The 19721-nt window shown below is 37.7% G+C and overlaps 1 protein-coding gene across 1 annotated transcript; it reads right to left on the bottom strand.

Annotated features, from left to right (window-relative positions):
* Positions 1 to 3045: 3045 nt before the first annotated feature.
* ATAD5 (ATPase family, AAA domain containing 5) lies at positions 3046 to 18915 on the bottom strand (the record flags this gene model as incomplete). Its single annotated transcript, XM_010021492.1, has 22 exons — positions 3046 to 3374; positions 3560 to 3724; positions 4832 to 5664; positions 5957 to 6144; positions 6905 to 7085; positions 7955 to 8019; positions 8238 to 8331; positions 8782 to 8900; positions 9939 to 10109; positions 10510 to 10660; positions 10766 to 10911; positions 11005 to 11084; positions 11906 to 12002; positions 12178 to 12467; positions 12695 to 12852; positions 13148 to 13305; positions 14177 to 14358; positions 14811 to 14895; positions 15371 to 15509; positions 16002 to 16166; positions 16736 to 16823; positions 17147 to 18915. Coding segments are annotated over 22 exons (5403 nt in total), but the record flags the coding sequence as incomplete, so codon positions are not given.
* Positions 18916 to 19721: the final 806 nt, after the last annotated feature.

Here is a 19721-nt window from a genome sequence, read left to right as displayed (position 1 = left end):
GGCACCGGGGGGGCGCGGAGGAAAACCCTGTGCGCAAAACTCAGTGTAGGGCTCGGAACTGGCAAATCCTAGTGAAAATGTCCCTCTTTAAAGGTAAAGCCAATGCCAAACAGCCCGTGACTTAACAGTCAGTTTATCTACGGAAAGCAAAAGACAGAAGTGAAAAATTTAAGACGAGGGAAAGATTTCCAAGGTTAATTAAATCAGAAATAATGTAAGAGATATTAAAAAAAAAAAATCTCATTTCCCTAGTTTCACATAAAACTTCATTTGGATAGTTGTTAACTTGCACTACTGTACTGCACTGTAATATGCAATTCTTTGCTAAAGTTTAGGTATAAGCTGGTAAAATCACAGTGCAGTTAGCTCTTTGCAGATGACACAGTACTATACTAGAGATGTATTGTCAGTTGAAAGTACTGACACAGTTTTTCCATCTTTTTAAGCACTAAAGAGCATCGTACCTTTGATTTCTTTTTTAGTGTGAAGTCATGAAATCAACAGTATCTGAAAAGTTGAGTTGTTCAACTACCCACGCCTCTTTTCAGCACTTACCCTTTAAGAACTGTTTTATACTAGAACGCAAAAATGGATATCATTTTCCCCAGAGATCGTTTTCTTGCAAGCCATACAATGAAGGTATTTTGCTAGCTGTTTTGGGGTCTTTACAAACCCTGTAAAATAAAGAAAACTCTATGACATTTGCACAGTGGTTATTTATATTCAAGACAACGTAGAAACGCACCCAAAAAAACCCTCAGGCACTGGTCAGTAAACCCACAGTGTCACACTCACAAGCTGAGCTTCAGTGTCTTTCTGCACGTCCTTCCCAGGCTCAGCCATCATGATTCAGTCCTCATAAAAGCCCTCAACCAGGGCAGGAAGTGATAGCCTCGCTTGTAAAGGGAGCCTTCCATCCTCCTGCTTCTTAGGATTAACATGAAATATGCTTGCAAGAACATGCCAAAGTTTAACTGCTTTTTTTCTGTATTACTCATGGGATTGTAGAACATCATTTATGTTCTAGAAACCAATATTGTGAATGATAGTGAAAAGAAAGCTTGAAACTCAACTTAGATGTCAATAAGAACATGTTTGTTGTTTTTAAGTCATTGTACACTGCTTAAATAGGGTGCAGAGTCATTGTGAAACTCCAGGGGTTTTCTACTTCTGGTTTCACTGAATTCTGTTACTCGGTTAGTTTGCAGACATGGGGGTTTGTCTTTTTCCTTTCCAGGTATCTGCAGTCATTTGCAAAATGCCCAATGCTGATTTTTAGGTTTTGGAAGAAAAGATGTTTTCTGCTCCAAAAAGCAGCTTGTTTTTTCTTACACTTTCACACTGTGGAAGCAATGTTGTGTGCCCTACTACCTGAGACAGGCAGCATAAAGTACTAAGCAGGGCCCGAAGTATTGCAGGAAAATGTTTTGAATCAAAGGTGGGTGACTTCTGCAGCACTGGAATGGATCTTATGAAGCATTTCCTTTTCAGCTGAGTTAATCAAAACCAGCCTCAGATCTCTTTTCCTCAAGAGCAGTCCATCCCTCACAGACACTTGTGGTGTTCTAGCATTGAAAAGGTGCTCATGCAGAAAAATGCAAGGTTGCTGGTGCAGCAGAGTTCACATAAATCCTCACAAGTGAATCATGCTTCATTCAAACCACTTTGAGTGGTCTTTATGGGGTAATTGCAAACAAGTATCTTATCAAGAAGTGAGACCTGAATTCCACCTTACCTTTTGGATACCACAGCCTGGAAATTCTATCAAAACCCCAAAATCCTAAAGCAGTTGTTAGAACCAGAGAGTTGACTTCAGAAGGAGGCGTCTGCCATGGCTTTCTCCTTTATGTCTTTTAAATTACCCATGCATTTCCTAAAATAGTAATACTTCATATGGCTTGCTTCCAATTTATGTAGGTCCCCACTGTGATCTAGTTAGATGGAGAATGCCTTTATAAAGCAGTGAACAGATATATTTTACTTTTTTATTTAAAAACAATTTAAAAAAAATCTATATACTTTTACAGAAATGGACAGGAGTTGCTTAGGCCATTGGCACAACAATACAGGCCAGGCAGATTTTAACAGCCACCACTCTTCATTCCTATTTGATAATTCTGGGCTATGGAAAGAGTAAGCTATGAAGATGATTATCTACAATGTGAAAGCTTAAAATAATTTAACATTTTCATAAGTATTTCTCATTCTCGATCATCCTTAAGGCATGAAAAATATGAGAATAGAATGTACTACACCTTATTATCACAGAGACATTGAGGCAAGTGGAGTACCACTGCATGGCACCAACCTGACTCAGTTTGAGGAAGAGGAACAGTCCAACTGCAATATAAAGGCAGAAAAGTACATGGTTGATGTATTTCCAGTTAAAAAAAGCCCTTAAACATCATCTTTATGAACTGAAAACATTAAGTTTCAGGAGTCTTACATTTCATACAACAGAAATATTCAGAATTGTAGCAAAGTCTCACAAATTTATTGTCGTACAAAACCAGGTTCAATCACAAATAATCAGGCTGAAGTCTCGTCAAGTACAAAATGAAGGATAAAAATAGAACACAATATACAAGACTAGAAGTAGTTAAATATTACTGAAACCAAAGTAACACTGGAATAATTGTTATTTACAAAATTTAACCTCTGAGACTGTCTTGAGCTACAGTAATAATTTCTCTACCCTTTTAGGAGATTAACATGCAGATCTGACAGCTGGAAATAATGAAATGAATGTATACAAAGATACGTACATTGAGGCACAGTGCTTTGTAAAGACATTGATACCCAGTCCTTGTTGCAAAGAGTTGCTTTTAGTCATTTACAGTTCTGAAAGACTTGTCACATCCTCTCCCTGCTCCCTCCCACCCCAAGTTATTTAACATTTCACTGCAAATTCAGAAAGAAACAAGCTTATATTTTAATAAAACGGTCTCTTCTGAAAGAAGCAACTTTGCTGTGGAAGTTGTGATGGTTGGTTGTTGCAAAAGGACTTCTTGCCATGTGATACACAGAGAGAGTGTGAAGGGGTCCCCACTGATTAGTTTGTGCATTTAATATTATAAATGCACTTACGGGATAAGCACCAAACAAAGCCACATTTCAGTGTGGAGAGCTGTATCATGACAATAGATATATACATTATTTTAAATACTTATAGAAATTTAATATACAAATGGCTCTGAATGTACAATAAAATAATGTGGTAAAAAAAAAAGGTAAAAAATCAAACTATGGTGAGAATACCACCATTAGGCACAAAGTATTCCTGGTGTTTGCAATTTTAAGGGAAGTCCAAAGACAGACCATTTATCATTTGTCTGGGTATTTCAAGATGAATCCCTTCAAGATAATGCAAGAACCTATAAAAAGAAAAGCAGAAGTGACTGTAAGGGGACAAAGTTACTTGCAATTACAAGGCAACATCATTTAGAGACAAAGGTTCATCTTTCTTGTCTAGAATTATTTGACAAAGTATTTTATTATTAAAACTCCTAACTACTTTGTAGGTGGAAATGTAGCAAGATTCAGGAAACCCAAAACTTACCTTCTTTTAGTCTTCCCTTGCTCTTTCAGCTTCTCAGACCTACAGATACTGCGAAGAGTGGGGAGGTATTCCAGTATGCTGGCTTGCTTGTTACCCAGGTTTAAAGGACTTCTGGAAAATACTGTTCTGATGACTGCCACCCTCTTCTCTGCTTTTCTGTGAATGCTAAAAGGGAAAGTGAAGCTTTACTGTTTCTTGTTCAAGAACGTGTAGTCCCTATTTTGCTCCTTTAAGATCACATCCACTGGTTTAAAACTGCTAAACATACAGATGTCCAAAACTGCATCCCAAAGGATTAGATCCTGCAACTTCTAATCGTGTGCTGCTTACACAGCATCACAAAGCTGTACTCAAGAGACAGAAACATGAGGGACAGTAGTTTGTTTGGCCAATGCTCTTAGCTTAATTATGAGTCTAATTGAGGGAGGTCTTCACAATCTCGTGATGCAGGTGAGATGTAGTACATGCATCAGACAAAAGCATCTGTGGCCTTCACAAATAAGAAGTGGTGTGTGATCGGTATTTGCCAGAATGTCACTATCAGATCCAATGTATAACTCATGATATATTGGCCAAATTTGGTCGCAGGTTAGATGGTTAAATACATTTTGACACTGTTCCTCTGGGTACTGACTTACAGAAGTAGAGTCTAACCTACTTTCCTGTTCAGACACTTGAACAGGTTTTATTTTTACCTGTTATGCAATTTCATATATGACAACTTATGTTAAAACCAATCTTTCCCATCCACACGTGCTAGCAGCAATGTGTTCTTTGGTCTTTTATAGAATATTAAAAGTTACTCTTTGTCAGCGTAAGTTATCACCAAAAAATTGCAGTAACTTTGCTCTGAATTTTGTTAGGTCTTCACCGAGCAACACCCATGCATTTAACAGCGAGTCGGTACGACCAGGCATGGTCTAGTACTTGCAGAATCCATTTTAGTCCATCTGTCTTCAAAAAGCCACTCCTTCAAGTTTTTGTTATTCTTTTGGGGGCTCATTTTGGAAGTTAAGAGACTAGATTAAGGCTGCCATTCCTGAACATATTATAGTCAGGCTGTTCAAACAAGAAAAGTCACTTTTTGCAGAGATTGTCAAGCAGTTAATTTAAGCTTAGACTAGCAAAGCTAACAGCGTGTTTCTGCTCTGAGACATACTGACAACTTTGATAAATGTGTGTCTCTAGTAGCCAAAACAGTCCTACCTGCTGTGAAATGCATTTCTTGACAAATAACTGCCTTATATTCCAGAAATACTAGTAAAGTCTTACCTTGAATCAGCCGACTGACTGAAGGATACACAATTTCTTGTGTTTGAAATATGCAATGTAAGTCCCTCCAGTTCATCTCTTTCAGGTGCTTTACTGGTACTCAAAGAGGATTCCAAGTTTTGTGAAATACTAACAGAACACTTGTTAAAACTGAGTGCTTCAATAGCTGCCATTATCTCACTACAGCTCTGGGAACTCCACCAATCAGTATTTTCTATACTGAATTCATCACAAAGACCATTTTTGATTTTGCCATTTGTCCAATTAAATCCTTCATCTGTAGAAAACTCCAGTGGTTCCTTGGTGTTAGTGTTCACACAGCAATCCAAGAAAGACATGGTCTCCACAAATTCAGTCAGTGAATTCAGACACCGAGAAACAAGAGCAGAGCTTGTCTCATTTGCTGAGGTTTTAGTTTGAACTTCTTTTTCTTCTTTATTCATCAACAATTTTGATTCCTCTTCATTCACTTCACCACATGATGCAGGACTATCTGATGGCAAAGTTATGAATTCAGCTGAATAGTTCAGTGCAGTATCAAATAAGTCACTATCATCCAATATTTCAAGCTTTTTCTGTCTCTTTGTCTTTTCAGACTTTTTTACAGGGCTACTTTTTCCAGAGCAATAACTATTAGTAGATCTGCTTTTTGCAGAAACTATCGTAGTCCTTTCACATCCAGAGCCAGCAGCTTCAGACTGGTTTGAAAGAACTTGTACTGGTAAGGGAAGAATAAATTCAAGATTACTATATATAAAATCCACTTTCTTCATCTGGAATTCTGTGAGAAGCTGCATCCATTTGTTCCATGTGTCCATGGTTGTGATTTTGTGCTGTAAAGTAATAATAATGAAAATTAATACATTAAAACATTAAAAGAAAGTACATTATACATTAAAAGAAAAGTTTTTTCTTTAATAAAACTGTTATTACAGACAACCTCATACTCCTGGCTTTGTGAGGCAAGGGACTGATTTGCTTGCAAGAGACTGCCCCGCTCAGATTTTTGCAACAGAATCCCCTAATTTCTCCAACAAACCTTTTCAAAGAGATTTACTTCTAAGGTGCTATTCATAGTGATGATTACACTCAATTATTCAAAGTATTAGTCAACTACAAAAATACCTTAAGAAATGTAAACAAGTCTTCTGAAGGCATCAGGATATTCTTAAGGCCAAGCAATGTCTCCACACAGCCTGTATCACATTTTGGAAGTTCCTGAGGATGTGCATCAGCTTGAGGAAAGTCCATCTGGGAATCAGTAGTCTTTCCAGAATGAACTACATGATCTGCTTTATTTGTCTCCTCTCCTCCTGCATGAAGATAACATGCTTTACTTGGAAAGAAACAATTGCATCATGAAATTGATTCTTCCCCTCTTTGCCTCAATTCCTTTTATATAGGATACTGTAACTGTCGCCTCTTGCTGCAATTCTAAATGAATAGCAACTGGAATTAGCTATCCCCATCCCCATTCATCATCCACACTTCAAGTGTCACCAATCTGCTGCCTCTCCCTTCTTAGCAAGTAACCACTTGAAATAGTTTGCTCTTCCTTCTATGCCCCACTAGTCTCTCTCTGTCGCACAACTCACACTGTCTCACACACCAACGCCTGCTGGGGATGCTCTTCCTGTACCCTCTGGCACCAAGGTCTTTGCCTGCTGCCCTTTCCCTGCTGCCTGCTTGCTAGCTCTCCAGTTCTTACATTTTTCTAGTTCTGCTTCCTCTAGGTGAATTCCTACAAACTCAGCTAAATGGACAAAGAACTGCAAACTCTGAGGTGAAGGGGTAGTACTAATGGCTCTCTGCTTTGCCCAATTTTTGCTACTCAGAAAAGGAGAGGGAGATAATTAAGTACCATAATGATGGTGCAATAAAACTCCCAAACTTACAGTTGATAATGCATATATACAAGCCTCTGAAGTAGCAAAAAAAAGCCCCCAAAACTCTACAAAATGTTTAAGGGTCTTATAGGAAGTTCCCATCTATTTACATGTGTCTGAGAATGGTTTGATTTAATCAAATTCATGTTAAGATGGAGATTTAAAAAAAACCTTAAAATCAACCTACCATGATGTGCCAAACGTTTGTCTTTCAAGCATCCACCTCCACTTCTAACCCAAAATTGTAAGTAGAGAACACTTTGTCTGATATCACAGTTATTTGTGGTTAAGAGAGCAGCCAAGTCTTTCACATCTGTTCGCAGATTCTCAGCCAGACACAGCACTTGAAGGTAGCTCGCAGCATTCATCTGAACAAAAATTAGACAAAGGCCACTGAAAGCAACTCCTACCAATCAGACTGCAATAAGCAGGAGCAAATTATTTATGCTTGCAATACACTTTTGCTTTAATACAGAAGATTAGTTCATTAAATTAGATTATAGCTACATTAAAACCTCTATAGAAAAGCAGAATACTCCACCAAATCTAAAGAGTCCATGTCAGTGAATTAGGTTCAATTTGGAAATTAAACTCATTAAAAACAAACCAAACACACATATTCTGCTTATGTTCCTGAAACCACACAAACCTTGTTTCTCATCACCACTGAATAGGTTTTATAGGGAACTATATGCACTCCAAAGGTTTTTATTTTTAACTCTGCAATTGTCTGGTAGCCCAAAAGATTTTTTAATCTCCCATTAAAAAAATCCCATTCTCAAGAGTTAGTTCCTTCTGATTCTTATTTATTCAGATTTTTTACATAACACATGGCTACAAATAAAAACCTGTTTGATATACAGCATACCAGTGTTAACATTAAAGGAATAAAAAAAGAGTAATACTTCTAAAACAGGTGCTATACTTTTAATGAACAAACCAATACTGGCATAGTCAGCCTTCAGATCAAAACGATTAGATATACCATCTATGAAATGATTTACTACATCCTAAAAACTAAATCAAGTGATGTTCTCATTGTAATTCTCTGAAACACTCAATGGTTGGGAAAAATAAATCTTCCATGGTAGTAATTTCTACATGTAAAGATACATACTTACATCTTCTGATGAAACAGATATAGTACATCAGATATATATAAACCTATACTGACATTTAAATGTCAAACTTAAATTAGTTGACAATTACGTATCTGCATTTCTAAACACAGACTTACCAAGGAAGGGGTGCTAAAGTTGATCTCTTCAAAATAGCCATCAAACATTAAGCTGAATGTTGGATCTGTATAAAAAGATAGCAGTGAACTGTCGTGACATCATGTTCAAAAGTAATTGCTTTCTCTATCCATTTGTATCTTTATTAAAATATTAAAATACTCACTTTATAGTCTCCACTCATTTAATTCTACATTTAGAAGCTGTATTCAACATCACCATTTAAACCACCTCATTAAAAGAGGCTCTTCTGTCTGTAAAGCCTAATTACTGTAACAAACTTACCATTGGTAGTAAGAATTACAGGTCTCTTTGCTGTTGCCATGAATGTCTTTATTGCACTTAGAAATCCTGCATCTTCATCAAATATTATATCTACCTGTAGAAAACAAAGGAAGTGCAAAACATCAGTAGCTTGAACATAGCTACACATTGTGAGTTTAATGGGGGCTTAGATACTGTAATTACTGGGGTGTTAATGGTGACTTTTAAATTGTCTCAGTGCATGTACATAGTGTAAAATTATAAACCAACACTTTTCACATAGTCAGAGGAATTAAATCTGCAGAATCTAAACTGTTCCAGCAATGAACAACTCTTGATAGATGACAGTATCTTATAAAATAACTTCGTAAAACAATGATCCATGCTTAAGAGAGTTCTCATGAGGATGAAGTCATTAAACACTGAATTAATTTTTAAGAAGCTGGTAATTCTCACACTTGAATCTACTTAGAAGTCTCAAGGAGGAAGGGAAAATGAAGTTAAATTCTTTAAACATAATGAAACAACATACTTCTCACATCAGTATATTTCATATGAATTTTACCTCTTCAAAGAGAATGAGAGATGTTGCACTTTTTCTGTTGTGTTCTCCTCCTTCTATTCCTTTGTTTATTGACTTAATTGGAGCGTCTTTCTTGTCTTCAAGTGAATTCTGAGTATTTCCTGCAGATGCTGAAGAATTGAGCAGGAAGTCAAGGAGGACTGAAACCAATATGTATTCCAGACACTGGTTTCAAAAACACCCCATGTAAAAGCTGCTTAAGAAAATCTGCACTGCCATTAACCCTCAGACATCTGACCTACACCCTTTTCTCGTGTCTCTTGTTTAAAAAAACATTGCAACAAATTTGCTGTGAATTCAACCACGTTTGGTGAAGGGTTGACTATTTGTAAAATCAAGGCTGCACTTAACCTATGATATCTCGGGGGCATGGAGCAGATGTAAGTCCTTCAAGACCATGTAATATGTTTGCCTGAAAAGACAAGGACTAGACTCAACTGCCCCAATTCAATCCAGCACTTTGCTCGTGCATTCTTCTCTACTACCTGTACAAAAAAACTGGCTGTCCAAATGCATATTTCCTTTCAAAAAACTTGTCTTTAAGACTTCTTGATTTCATGAAACATTTGGAAATGCACCCCCTGATGTTGAGAGGCTCAAAGATTTCAGCGTGCCCTTCTATGTATCAAAACCCGGTCTGTAACCAAACAGCTTTGGCTTTACGGGACCTCTTAATTCTGTAGCAGTAATTTTTATACATATACACACATATACATGAACATACCACAATGACCATTCCACACCAACCAGAAACAGGCACCGAGGTCATACACAGGTGTGTTTTTCTAGAGACAGATTTTAATTTATCTTCTCCTACCTAAATGCTCTGAAAAAGAAAACCAAAACCCAACAAAACCCCCAACCCAAACTAAGGCAAGCCTACTGAACTTCCGATCGTCTGTACCCTAGTTAACTCTCCTGGAATAGAGTAATGACCACTTCCTATGTAGTTAAGCATACGTGAGATGCATTAAGTAACTCTTGCTGGCCGTTGGAGTGGATTAAGTATATGCTATTTCCTCCGCACAGCTCCACATACACAGTAGTACAGTGCAGCATTTCCATCTCCAGAGAAAGATTATCATTATCTATCATTAAATATCATTAAATATTAACTATCATTAAAAAGTGATTTTTACCTTGATTTTTTTCTTGAGATGTCCCTGCTCCATCACTACTTTTACATTTGGAAGAAATCTTGAAATAGTTTGCAAGAGTTTTAGGGGGCAAGTTCCGTTTTAATCCTGCTCCTTTTGGGGACAGTGGTGGTTTTCTTGGTGAAACGACTTTCTTTGGAGAATATATTTTTTCTGCAAGATATGGTTTATATTAAATGTAAGCTGGAAATGTAATCTCAAAGTTGTATTTCTCAGGAAAATTTAGAGCAAATCCCAGTCTCGTGTGTGGTACAGGACAGGTTTACTGTGCTGGTTTCTGCTTATTTTACTTTTCTCCTGTTATAGGGAATGCTTCTGTTCAGCTTTCTATTCACGTGCTATAGCACTTTCCACCACTACAGAGATAACTCAAGGTAATTGAGAGTCAGTCATTGTGATAGTTATTACTTAATTTGGTACGCAGTTGTGTTAGCCAGCAGAGCCAAAAACCAACAAACCCCCAAACCAACCAACCTTCCACCCCAAAACAAACAGAAACAGCGCCCCCAACCTCCAGCCAAACAAAACCCCCAGATATAACCATGAAACCTACTTGGTGACTTGGCACTGCTACAACTGTTAAAAAAGCAAGGCTTATGTGCATTAATGCCCTTTTTGTCCACTTGATGAGACTGAGTAGCTTCTTTTAGTTGAGACAGTATCTGTCTCCCGCTACGCTGGCAAGAGGCATTGACTTCAAATATCTGCAATGGGATTTCATTTACATTTTAAAAACATCTCAGACATCTGGTATTACAAATGCTTTCATATCACTATGAAAGTTACAAGTAAGAAAAATGGCCACAAACCTTAAAACCCAGCTCCTGAGCACAAGCATATACTGCAGCAGTTTTCCCCACTCCCGGTGGGCCAGTTATCAGAACTGTATTGCAGAGGCTAGGCTCTTCCTCAATGTCAGATTTATTATCTTTGAAGTCAAGGCTGTCCAAAGAATCTGTAAATTCAAAACAAAAGAAAGGATTCATGTAATGTTTGTGCCAACTTTAACAAAGAGAAGCTATATATATATAAAAAATTCTATCAGCACCTTCACGCTCTTTGTCCTTCTCCCTTTTCTGATTTCTTTTTTCTTCCCAATCAGCTCTTTTTTTCCATTCTTTTAGCCAACTATAAAAGGAAGGAACATAACAGAAAATAATTACTGCTGAATAAAGAGAACCAAATTCAGATGGAACAGAACATAAAACTGGGGAACATCAGCCACTTGTTATCCCCCTCAGAAACCTATCGGCTCCTTTCAGATTTTATAAGTTCAAGATTTGTTTGATTCTTTTGTAAAAGTGGATTCCTTCTTCACTCTAGTAAACGATTGGTATAAAAACAAGTCCCCTGGCAAACTCCTTAAACTGTGGAAAATGCTTTATCCTTCATAGTTTAGTGTTGTTTGTCAGATGGTTCTTTAAATCCAGTGTAAGAGCCACAACAATAACTTAAACCCATACAGAAAATTGAGCTGAAAAAGCACTGTATTAGATGGACTTGAGCACTGAATTACTGTCAAAAGCAAAGGCAGTGCATCAAGATCAGGAGCAGACATGCTTGTAGGGAAGTACAGACAACTACTGGTAAGTTGCTACCTCATTCATAGAGTGCAGGCTTAAATAACCTGGCAAAACAATCATTTTTATGAAGTATTTCATGCCATCCCACAGCCTAATGTAGCATTTCATGTGTGGTTTTGTTTTGTACCATATCACACAAGCTACCAAGGTGTTACTGTAAGAGAAACTATAACCAAAAAGTCATTGACACCAAACGACAATTTGTTTCTGCAATTTCCTGGAAGTAAACCAAAACAAAGGCCACAAAGATACACCCTGTGTTATTCAAGCATAGCATAAAAGATTTGGCTTCGCTTCTTTGAGCATCATTAAGTAATATGATGTTCTGAGTTATTTTAAGAATGGATCCATGCTCCCACTTCTGACCTGTGTAGCCTTTCGATTTCTTTCTTGTTCCCTACAAGTTCACTGGAATCTTGAGGCTGGTATTTTTCTGTCCAGAGCATGTCTTCCTTTTCAGCACCTACAGAAAAAGTATCATCCATTTTTAAATAATTCTTCATACAAAACAGTTGATCAAGCCTGGTAGAATATTAAGACTAGACACAATTTTTGCATCACAGCGGAAAGCTGAGATACATCCTATATACATTCCCTGAAGGCAAAGAGAATGAAAATCGGACAGAAAATGCAGTTACCTGAACGTGAATTTGGCTCTGCTAAATATCTAGTGTCTTCTATCATAACATCTGGTTTCTGGGTCTTGTTTTTTCCCAAATGCACGGCTTGTTCTGTCTCTGCTTGTTTTTCTCCAGATGTGGGAGAAAAAAGGTTCTCAGGAGCTCCTGATTTTAGTTCAGTCTCTGAACCTTTGATTTGTTTTCTTCTTTTAGATTTGTGCTCTTCTGTTTCTTTCCTTTTCCTCTTGGTTTCCTTCCAGTTGTCAGAATGTTTCTGATTTACCTCAGAATTTGCAGTGCCAGCTCTGCTTTCTAAAAGGAAAAACAAATTAATTTACAATTTCAAGCTATGCCCATTACAACCATATGGGGGTTTTAAGTCATATTCGAAGAATTTGGTCAAAATGACCTAAAACATGAGGACTGACTTATTTCCAACAGCAGCATTCCTTCACTGACATATCTCTGGAAATTCCAAATGCCTTTTTATGCCAGAGAGAGTCAGTGTGAGCGTGTTCTTCCCCAGGCAGATCACTAACCTTGTGCACTGCTTTCAGATCCCAGCCGTTCCCTTTGCCTTTTCAGAAACTTGTAGAAGTATTTTCTCACAGGAAATTGGGAATTAGAAGACATGATCTCATCTAGTAAATCTTTCCTGAATGTATCAGGAAAAACTGGTCGGTGGCCAGAAAGCTGCAATACACACACACATACTTAAATAAATTATTACTGGAAAACATTACACAGAATAACACCGAGTTTTGCATAAGTTAAATTGGTAGCTCCTGTTAAACCCAGAGATTAACAGAAAGCCTTGAGAATTATCTAACATTACAGTGCAAAATGAGTAAATCACACACACACGCAAAAATACCCAAGACTGAAAGAGCCTCAAACTGTAGGAGTTTTTAAAACAACAGAAGTCCTAACTATTTCAATTTTCTTTTCATTTTTCTTGTAACACAGGCCCCCATTTTAAAGTACTAACCAAAGGTGCAGAACAGTTTCCAGTTAGTTTTGAATTCACAGTGGAAAATTCACCAAGTGAGAGAGTGATTTTTGCGACGTTGGTGACGTCAGTGTTCAGATTCCTTAGCATAGTTAATAGAGGACATGATGGTGATTGCAATTTCCACATTGGACAACCTACAAAAGAACCCCCACCAAAAACAAAACAGAAAGAAACTTTTATTAACAAAACAGAGATAAAGTCCCAGACAAATCAATCCTATCGTAAGTAAGAGTAAATGCCTTTAACCACAGATTTATCATGTCAAAGCGAAGTTTTTCTAACTTATACTGCACCAATTTTTTATCTTAATTAATTCCACCTTCCACGAGCAGAAGGAATTTGCACATTTTTGCATACATTTCTCCAGTAAGTTGCTCCTGGGCTCTGCTTGCTCTAAGTAACAACCTCCACCCTCATCGGTCTCTGTAGGACAGATGCTCACCAAGGAGTTTGTTTTGCTAATTGGTTGGTTTGCAAATATAAACTGTTAAGTGCATTCTACCTTCTGCTCTTCTGTCATGCCCTTCCATAAGGATATTGTAGCACACTCCCTCACTTAGGACAAGGAATGGGATGGTCCTTGGTGTTTTGAGAAATATTCTGCCTTTGTCAGAAAGAACGATTTCTGCCCCAGTCAGGGCTTTGAGCAGCCTGGTCTAGTGGAAGGTGTCCCTGCCTGTCACAGGGAATTGGAACTGGATGATCTTAAGGTCTTTCCCAAACCAAACCATTCTGTGATTCTGTTCTCCAAATAAATATTAAGGATCTTGCATCCTCACCCACAAACGTATACATTACTTTAGCATCAATTTAATTTGTAAGTTGTGTATTCAAAATCATCACACTGGAAGCTTGTAAATTTCATTTTCTTACTGTGACATAAACCAAGAAGAAACTACTAGTTACTGCAGTCATATTAGTGAGTTCTGCTTTTCAAGTTCTTTTCTGCACAGATTTACCCAAAATGATTATAAACATTTACACAAGGACTGAACAAAAACTTACAGTCATCCTTCTGCTGTACGTGGACAACAGTCTTGAAACAAGAACTTGCAAGAGAGTATGCTTCCATTGCTGCTGCTTTCTTTGCAATCTGTCTTTTCAGTGACTCTGGCAATCCACTCATCAAGAACTCACGTTTTGCTCTGAACTGATCATCATCTTGAGAGTTTTCAGATGCATCTTGGCTTTAAGGAAAACAGCAATTAAACCCCAAAACATTAGAACTAACAGCCACATAAGGCTTACAACAGAATTTAATCACATTCACTTCTACACACATGTTAGAAATAGTCTGGGAGAACCGTGAAGATTAATTTAAATGTAGTAAGTTTTCACTTAATTTTAAAATTTGTTAGAAATTTTAATGAAAAAATACCTTTGGTTTTGTATTTTATATGCAATTTAGGATTTCTTTTTAAGCAGTCATCATCTCAATTCTCCACCATCTAAAATGGCTCAATAGTGGCTGAGTAACTTTCCCAAAACCCCAACATTGTGCAAGCAGTTTAACATATCGATCACTCTAAACCCAATAAACTAAGTGTATTTACATTTGTAAAGTGAGAGAATGTTGTAATGTAAAAATAATCCTGACATATTTTTTCATTCTTAAGCAACTGCAATCTTGACAACTGACCTGCTTTCATCAAAGATGACAACTGGTGCACCTGAAGAGTTCTGAGCATTTCTGCCTAGGAGGGAAGGTGGATATCTCAATTTTCCTTTAAAAAGAAAAAAGGAAATCATGATTGTATTACCACTAATGCAGGATTCTAACCTTGCTTCTCTGTTCCATTTCATAACATTAGGGAATCTCCTGTTCTAAAGGAAAAGCTAGATATTTTAATGAAATTCATTATCGTTTTATTTCTAGTTATTGCACCACTATAAGTGTTATTTTCTGTAATATTAAAAACCAAAAAGTCAGAAAAAACCCACCACCTTAAATTAGAAGACAACACAACATGGTATAATATTGGCAGGTTTTCAAACATAGTTTTCCCTGAATGAATTAAAATCAAAGCAGCACATGTAAATAACCTCTGCACTACTAACAGCATAAAAATGAAAGGTATATAATGGAATATTAACAAAAATTCAGAAGAAAAGCTGAATGTGCTGCAAAGGCAGCTTTAGAAAATAAAGTTATAATCGTAACTGTAATCAAAATGAAGCACATTCAGTAGAAACATTTACCATTTGAGTTCTTTGCAACTTTCACATTTCTAGTCTTTTTCCCCAAAACATCATTTAAGCTCCGAAGATTCTTTTGCTTCACATTCTGCACTGTAGTAGTGTCTTGACTCAGGCTTGAATCTAAAATGATTACTGAATCCTAGAGGGAAAGCAGATAAAGTAAGAAAAGAAACACAACTTTTCCTCCTTTCTTAATAATACAACTGAAGAAACTGCTAGAGAGCTTAGAAGTTAGCAAATACAATTTGAAGATTATGCTCTCATTACGGTTGTCTACCCAGAAGCAGGATATAGAGAAAGATCTCCAATAAATAAAGGGCAGAACTATTCTCATTTAAATTTAGATGTCTAACCCATACACCTTTGAAACAGACACGTTGCTGTCCATTAGGAAAGAGAAAGAGTCACTTCCAAAGTGTGACCATCTGCTCCATGTCATAGATCTGCACTAGGACGAGCTTTCCGGTCTATACCTGGCAGTTACTTTACCATTTGACAGTCACCATATCTCTGCACAATATCTACTTTATTTCATTCTTTAAAAGAAGCATTTGCAAGATGAGGAACATTTTTATTGCTGAAATGAATCCCCAAAACAATGGGTTTTCCTCTATAAAACGTTCAGGCTTACTTCACTTTCTTGTAAGTTTTTCTTTTCAGCAAGAGCTCGCTGCCGGGACGAGCGCCTCACAGGAGCTGGTAAGTCTTCAGTAACCTTTGATCTATTATGCTGAATAGCCTTTGCCTTCTCAATCAGTTGTTTCGCTTTAGATAGGCTTTTAGAAGTAGAGCTCATCTGTTAACAAAGAACAATTGCAATTCATAGCAATATATTTGGCATTTCACATATTCATAGAGTTTCTCACATTCATAAAAACGTGTAATTTGAATAAAATTTTACGGGTATGAAAAGAAAATGAAAGAGTTGAGAGGAGGTGCAAACCAACATGGTACAAATGGCTTTCAAAAGGGTACAAGAGCCCTCATAGGGATCCTCCAATCTGTCAAGAGAACAAATGAAATATGGGCGGTGATGTTCTTAAGCATAAGCTCTTTCTGCTGTGCCCAAACACTGTGTCCCATCCTGAGAACCTGCAGAGCAGGAGCATGCTACTTGATTGGCTTTTCTGCTACAAAAAGTAGATTTACACTAATAAAACCTATTTTAAAATCTCAGGTACATTAACCATACAAAAAACTACCTCAAATTCTACCATAAATCACAATAACATTCTCTTTCCATAGGGCATCTGAGAACGGTCATATTGTATTACATAAGACTATTGCACAGTACTGAATATGAACACAATTATATGCATATAGTAGGTGACAAAACACTAAACCACAAACAGTTACATAAATTACCTTCATATTTTTGGAGTTAAACTCTTCAGTTTTCGTGGCTTCAGCTTTATTTGATTTTGTAGCTGCATTGATACGTGTAAACCTCATTCTAATTGGGGAAAAAAGTATTATGAAAGTATTACTTTTTAATAAAGGGAAATGTTACTCTCAATTTCATTTTCAAAAGCCTTCAGAAATACAGTGCTGTAAACAGAAGGTTGGGGGGGTTGTTTGGGTTTTTTTTGGCTTTGGTTGGTGGTTCTTTTAATGTCGTTAGTGCAACATATTTATAGAGCCAGCTTTGGTTCTTCTGTGTGCACCTGTATTCCTGCAGCCTTGGTATGCCTTCCAGTCAACTTAAGATTATGTCTTACTCTTACAATACTTGCAGGAAAACCAAAGGCAAAGGTAGAATAACTCTAAAACGCTTACCTGATTGGGCTGTTTCCGTCAAAGGGCATGGTAATCACCTCGGCTTTATACATGCTACTTTTCTTCAAGGATTGCTTTCTTGATTTTGGAGTTGAAGTCTGTAAAAGACAGCCACTTAATTCATCTTCAGAGAAGGTCTCTCTAATCCGGGTTTTTTCAGGTGTAACATTTTTTGGTGTTTCGATTTGCTTCTGCCTTAAACTCCTCCTTAACTCATTCACTTTTGGACTTGATGAAATACTTACATCTAAGGTGTTTTCCTCAGTGAGAACATTAGCACCTGAATCCTCATCTTTGTTACAGTTGCTTGTATCAGAGACATTTCTTTCCTTCGTTTCCAAAGCTTTCCTTCTTCTGTTTCCATTTTTCTGAGTCTTTCTAGGTCTTTGAGGTTTAGTTCGATTGTTTTTAGGACTAGAATCTTCTTGTACTCCACTTTCTAATCCTTTACTTGAAGCAATGTCATCTTCAGGTCCTTCTTTTTCTTTTGCAGACTTTCCAGTGGCTTGCTTTTGTTTTGCAGGTGCCTTTTTAACGCCACTTTTTACTATGTCTGATGTTGGTTGTCTGAATGCCTTCATAAACTGATGCCTTTCTTCCAGACTACATTTTGGCTTTGAAGAATCTGACCCTGCAGTCTCTAGTACAGCTAACTCCAATTCTTCTTCCTCAATAACTACATTAGATCTTCTTTTCTGAGTAACCTGTTCAGTTTGTTCACTGTCCAAGAGGGGTGGGCTACTTTCCTTTTCCCCTAGGCAACCTTTCTGCTTCAAGAAGATGGAAGCTATTTTCCTAGAGCCTTTCTGCTTCTGAGGTAATGGAGCTAATCTGGGGGGAATGGAATGAACTTGTGCAAGGACAGTTACTGTTCTAAGTGGCAGCTGTTGAGATTCCTCACACCTTTCTGGGTCACTAACACTATCACTTCTGTCCACTTCATTTGCTGTAGCAAGATTGTCTGTTGTTGGTTTTGTGTCTTCTTCAATGTGATCTATGTTATTTTCTCCCTGACTCTTCAAGAAGTCCTCAAATGACACTGTTATTATACTGTTATTTACCTGCGACCTCTTGTCATCAAAACTGGCATCGCTAATAACAACAACATCATGCTCTGCTATTGTAGGAGATACCAGCATTTTCTTATCTTCAGTTTCCTTTTTACAGTTTTCATTCAGCTGGTTTTCAGCTGGAAAATTTCCAGACAAATCCATGTTTACTTTGCACTTCCTTTTGCTCAATTTTCTTATCCTATTTTTTCTTCCATTTATTTCAGAACCAACTTTCTTTGCATTTTTTCTGTAGACCACAGCATTTGAGAAGTTCTCTCTTTGCAAGTTATCTTCTAGTTCTCTTGCACTTTTTTGGTCAACTAAAGTACAAGAAGCAATAAGATCACTGCTGTCTTGTTTCAGTCCTGTTGTTTCTCTGCTGCCATCACTACTAATTTCTATTTCACGTTTATTCTCAGATTCTTTCATCTCCTTTAGCTTATTATTTAAATTAACTCTCTTCCCCCTCCTCTTCCGCTTTAAAGGTGGTTTAAAAGGTGACTTACAGTCTTCATCATCAGCATCAAACGGTGTTTTATTTTCTCCAGCTCCGAGTGGCAATGTGGCTTTCTCAGCTACAGCTGGCTTTTTAAAATAATCCAGTATGTTGTTGGGTTTTGGTGGTGATAACACTTTATCCACTGGTTTTGCTAAAGGTGAAAAATATCTCGTGATTGCTTCCACAGAAGTATCTTCCTCGCGCCGCTTCTTGCATGGCTGTGAAAGAGTTCAACATTAATCTTAGTTTATAAAAGAGATGAGAGTCTGGTGACATGAAGCAGCCCAGGATCCGTGGTATGCATTAGTGACACTAGTACTTTTTCAGAGGACAAGTCAGTGCGCTAAGACTGTGTGTGCACCAACTTATCCCCATGTTTCCAACAGCCACCTAACCCTGAAACAAAGATTCTGCCATCTCATAAGTAAAAACCCTGGTCTGAAACTTTGACACCACCAAAACTGGAAGTGACCACAAGGTCTCCTGAACAGCTCTGCAGAGATTTCACAATCCTGCAGCTCAGAAACTCTGCCAGTTCAGATGATCGACCTAGTGGTTACCTTGAGATGTTCACCAGAGCATTTGTAGAGCACTTCACAGAGGATTCCAACACCCCTTAAAGATGTATGAGTCTACTGTAGGCATCTGCTGTATGTTAAGGAGAAACTATACCCTCTGAAATACTTGAAGGGAATGAATACAGAACAATTCATACCTCTTATCGTAACTTAAAGGATAAAAGAGAACGTGAGGCGCTGGCACAGGGTGCCCAGAGGAGCTGTGGCTGCCCCATCCCTGGCAGTGTTCAAGGCCAGGTTGGACACAGGGGCTCGGACCAACCTGCTCTAGCGGCAGGTATCCCTGCCCGGGGCAGGGGGTTGGAACTTTAAGGTCCCTTCAACCTAAACCACTCTGTGATTCTACGATGCGTACGACTCCAAGGAAAATGGCTCACAAAGACCTCCGTAACTCCGCTGGTTTATTAAAACCCGATCTCTTCCGAGATCCCACCGCCCAAGCTGGT

Source organism: Nestor notabilis, unplaced genomic scaffold (genome assembly GCF_000696875.1).
Source record: "Nestor notabilis isolate BGI_N333 unplaced genomic scaffold, ASM69687v1 scaffold19649, whole genome shotgun sequence".
In the NCBI taxonomy this organism is placed as follows: domain Eukaryota; kingdom Metazoa; phylum Chordata; class Aves; order Psittaciformes; family Psittacidae; genus Nestor; species Nestor notabilis.
The sequence above is the reverse complement of the archived record's forward strand: the minus strand, read 5'-3'. Positions and strand labels throughout refer to the sequence as shown.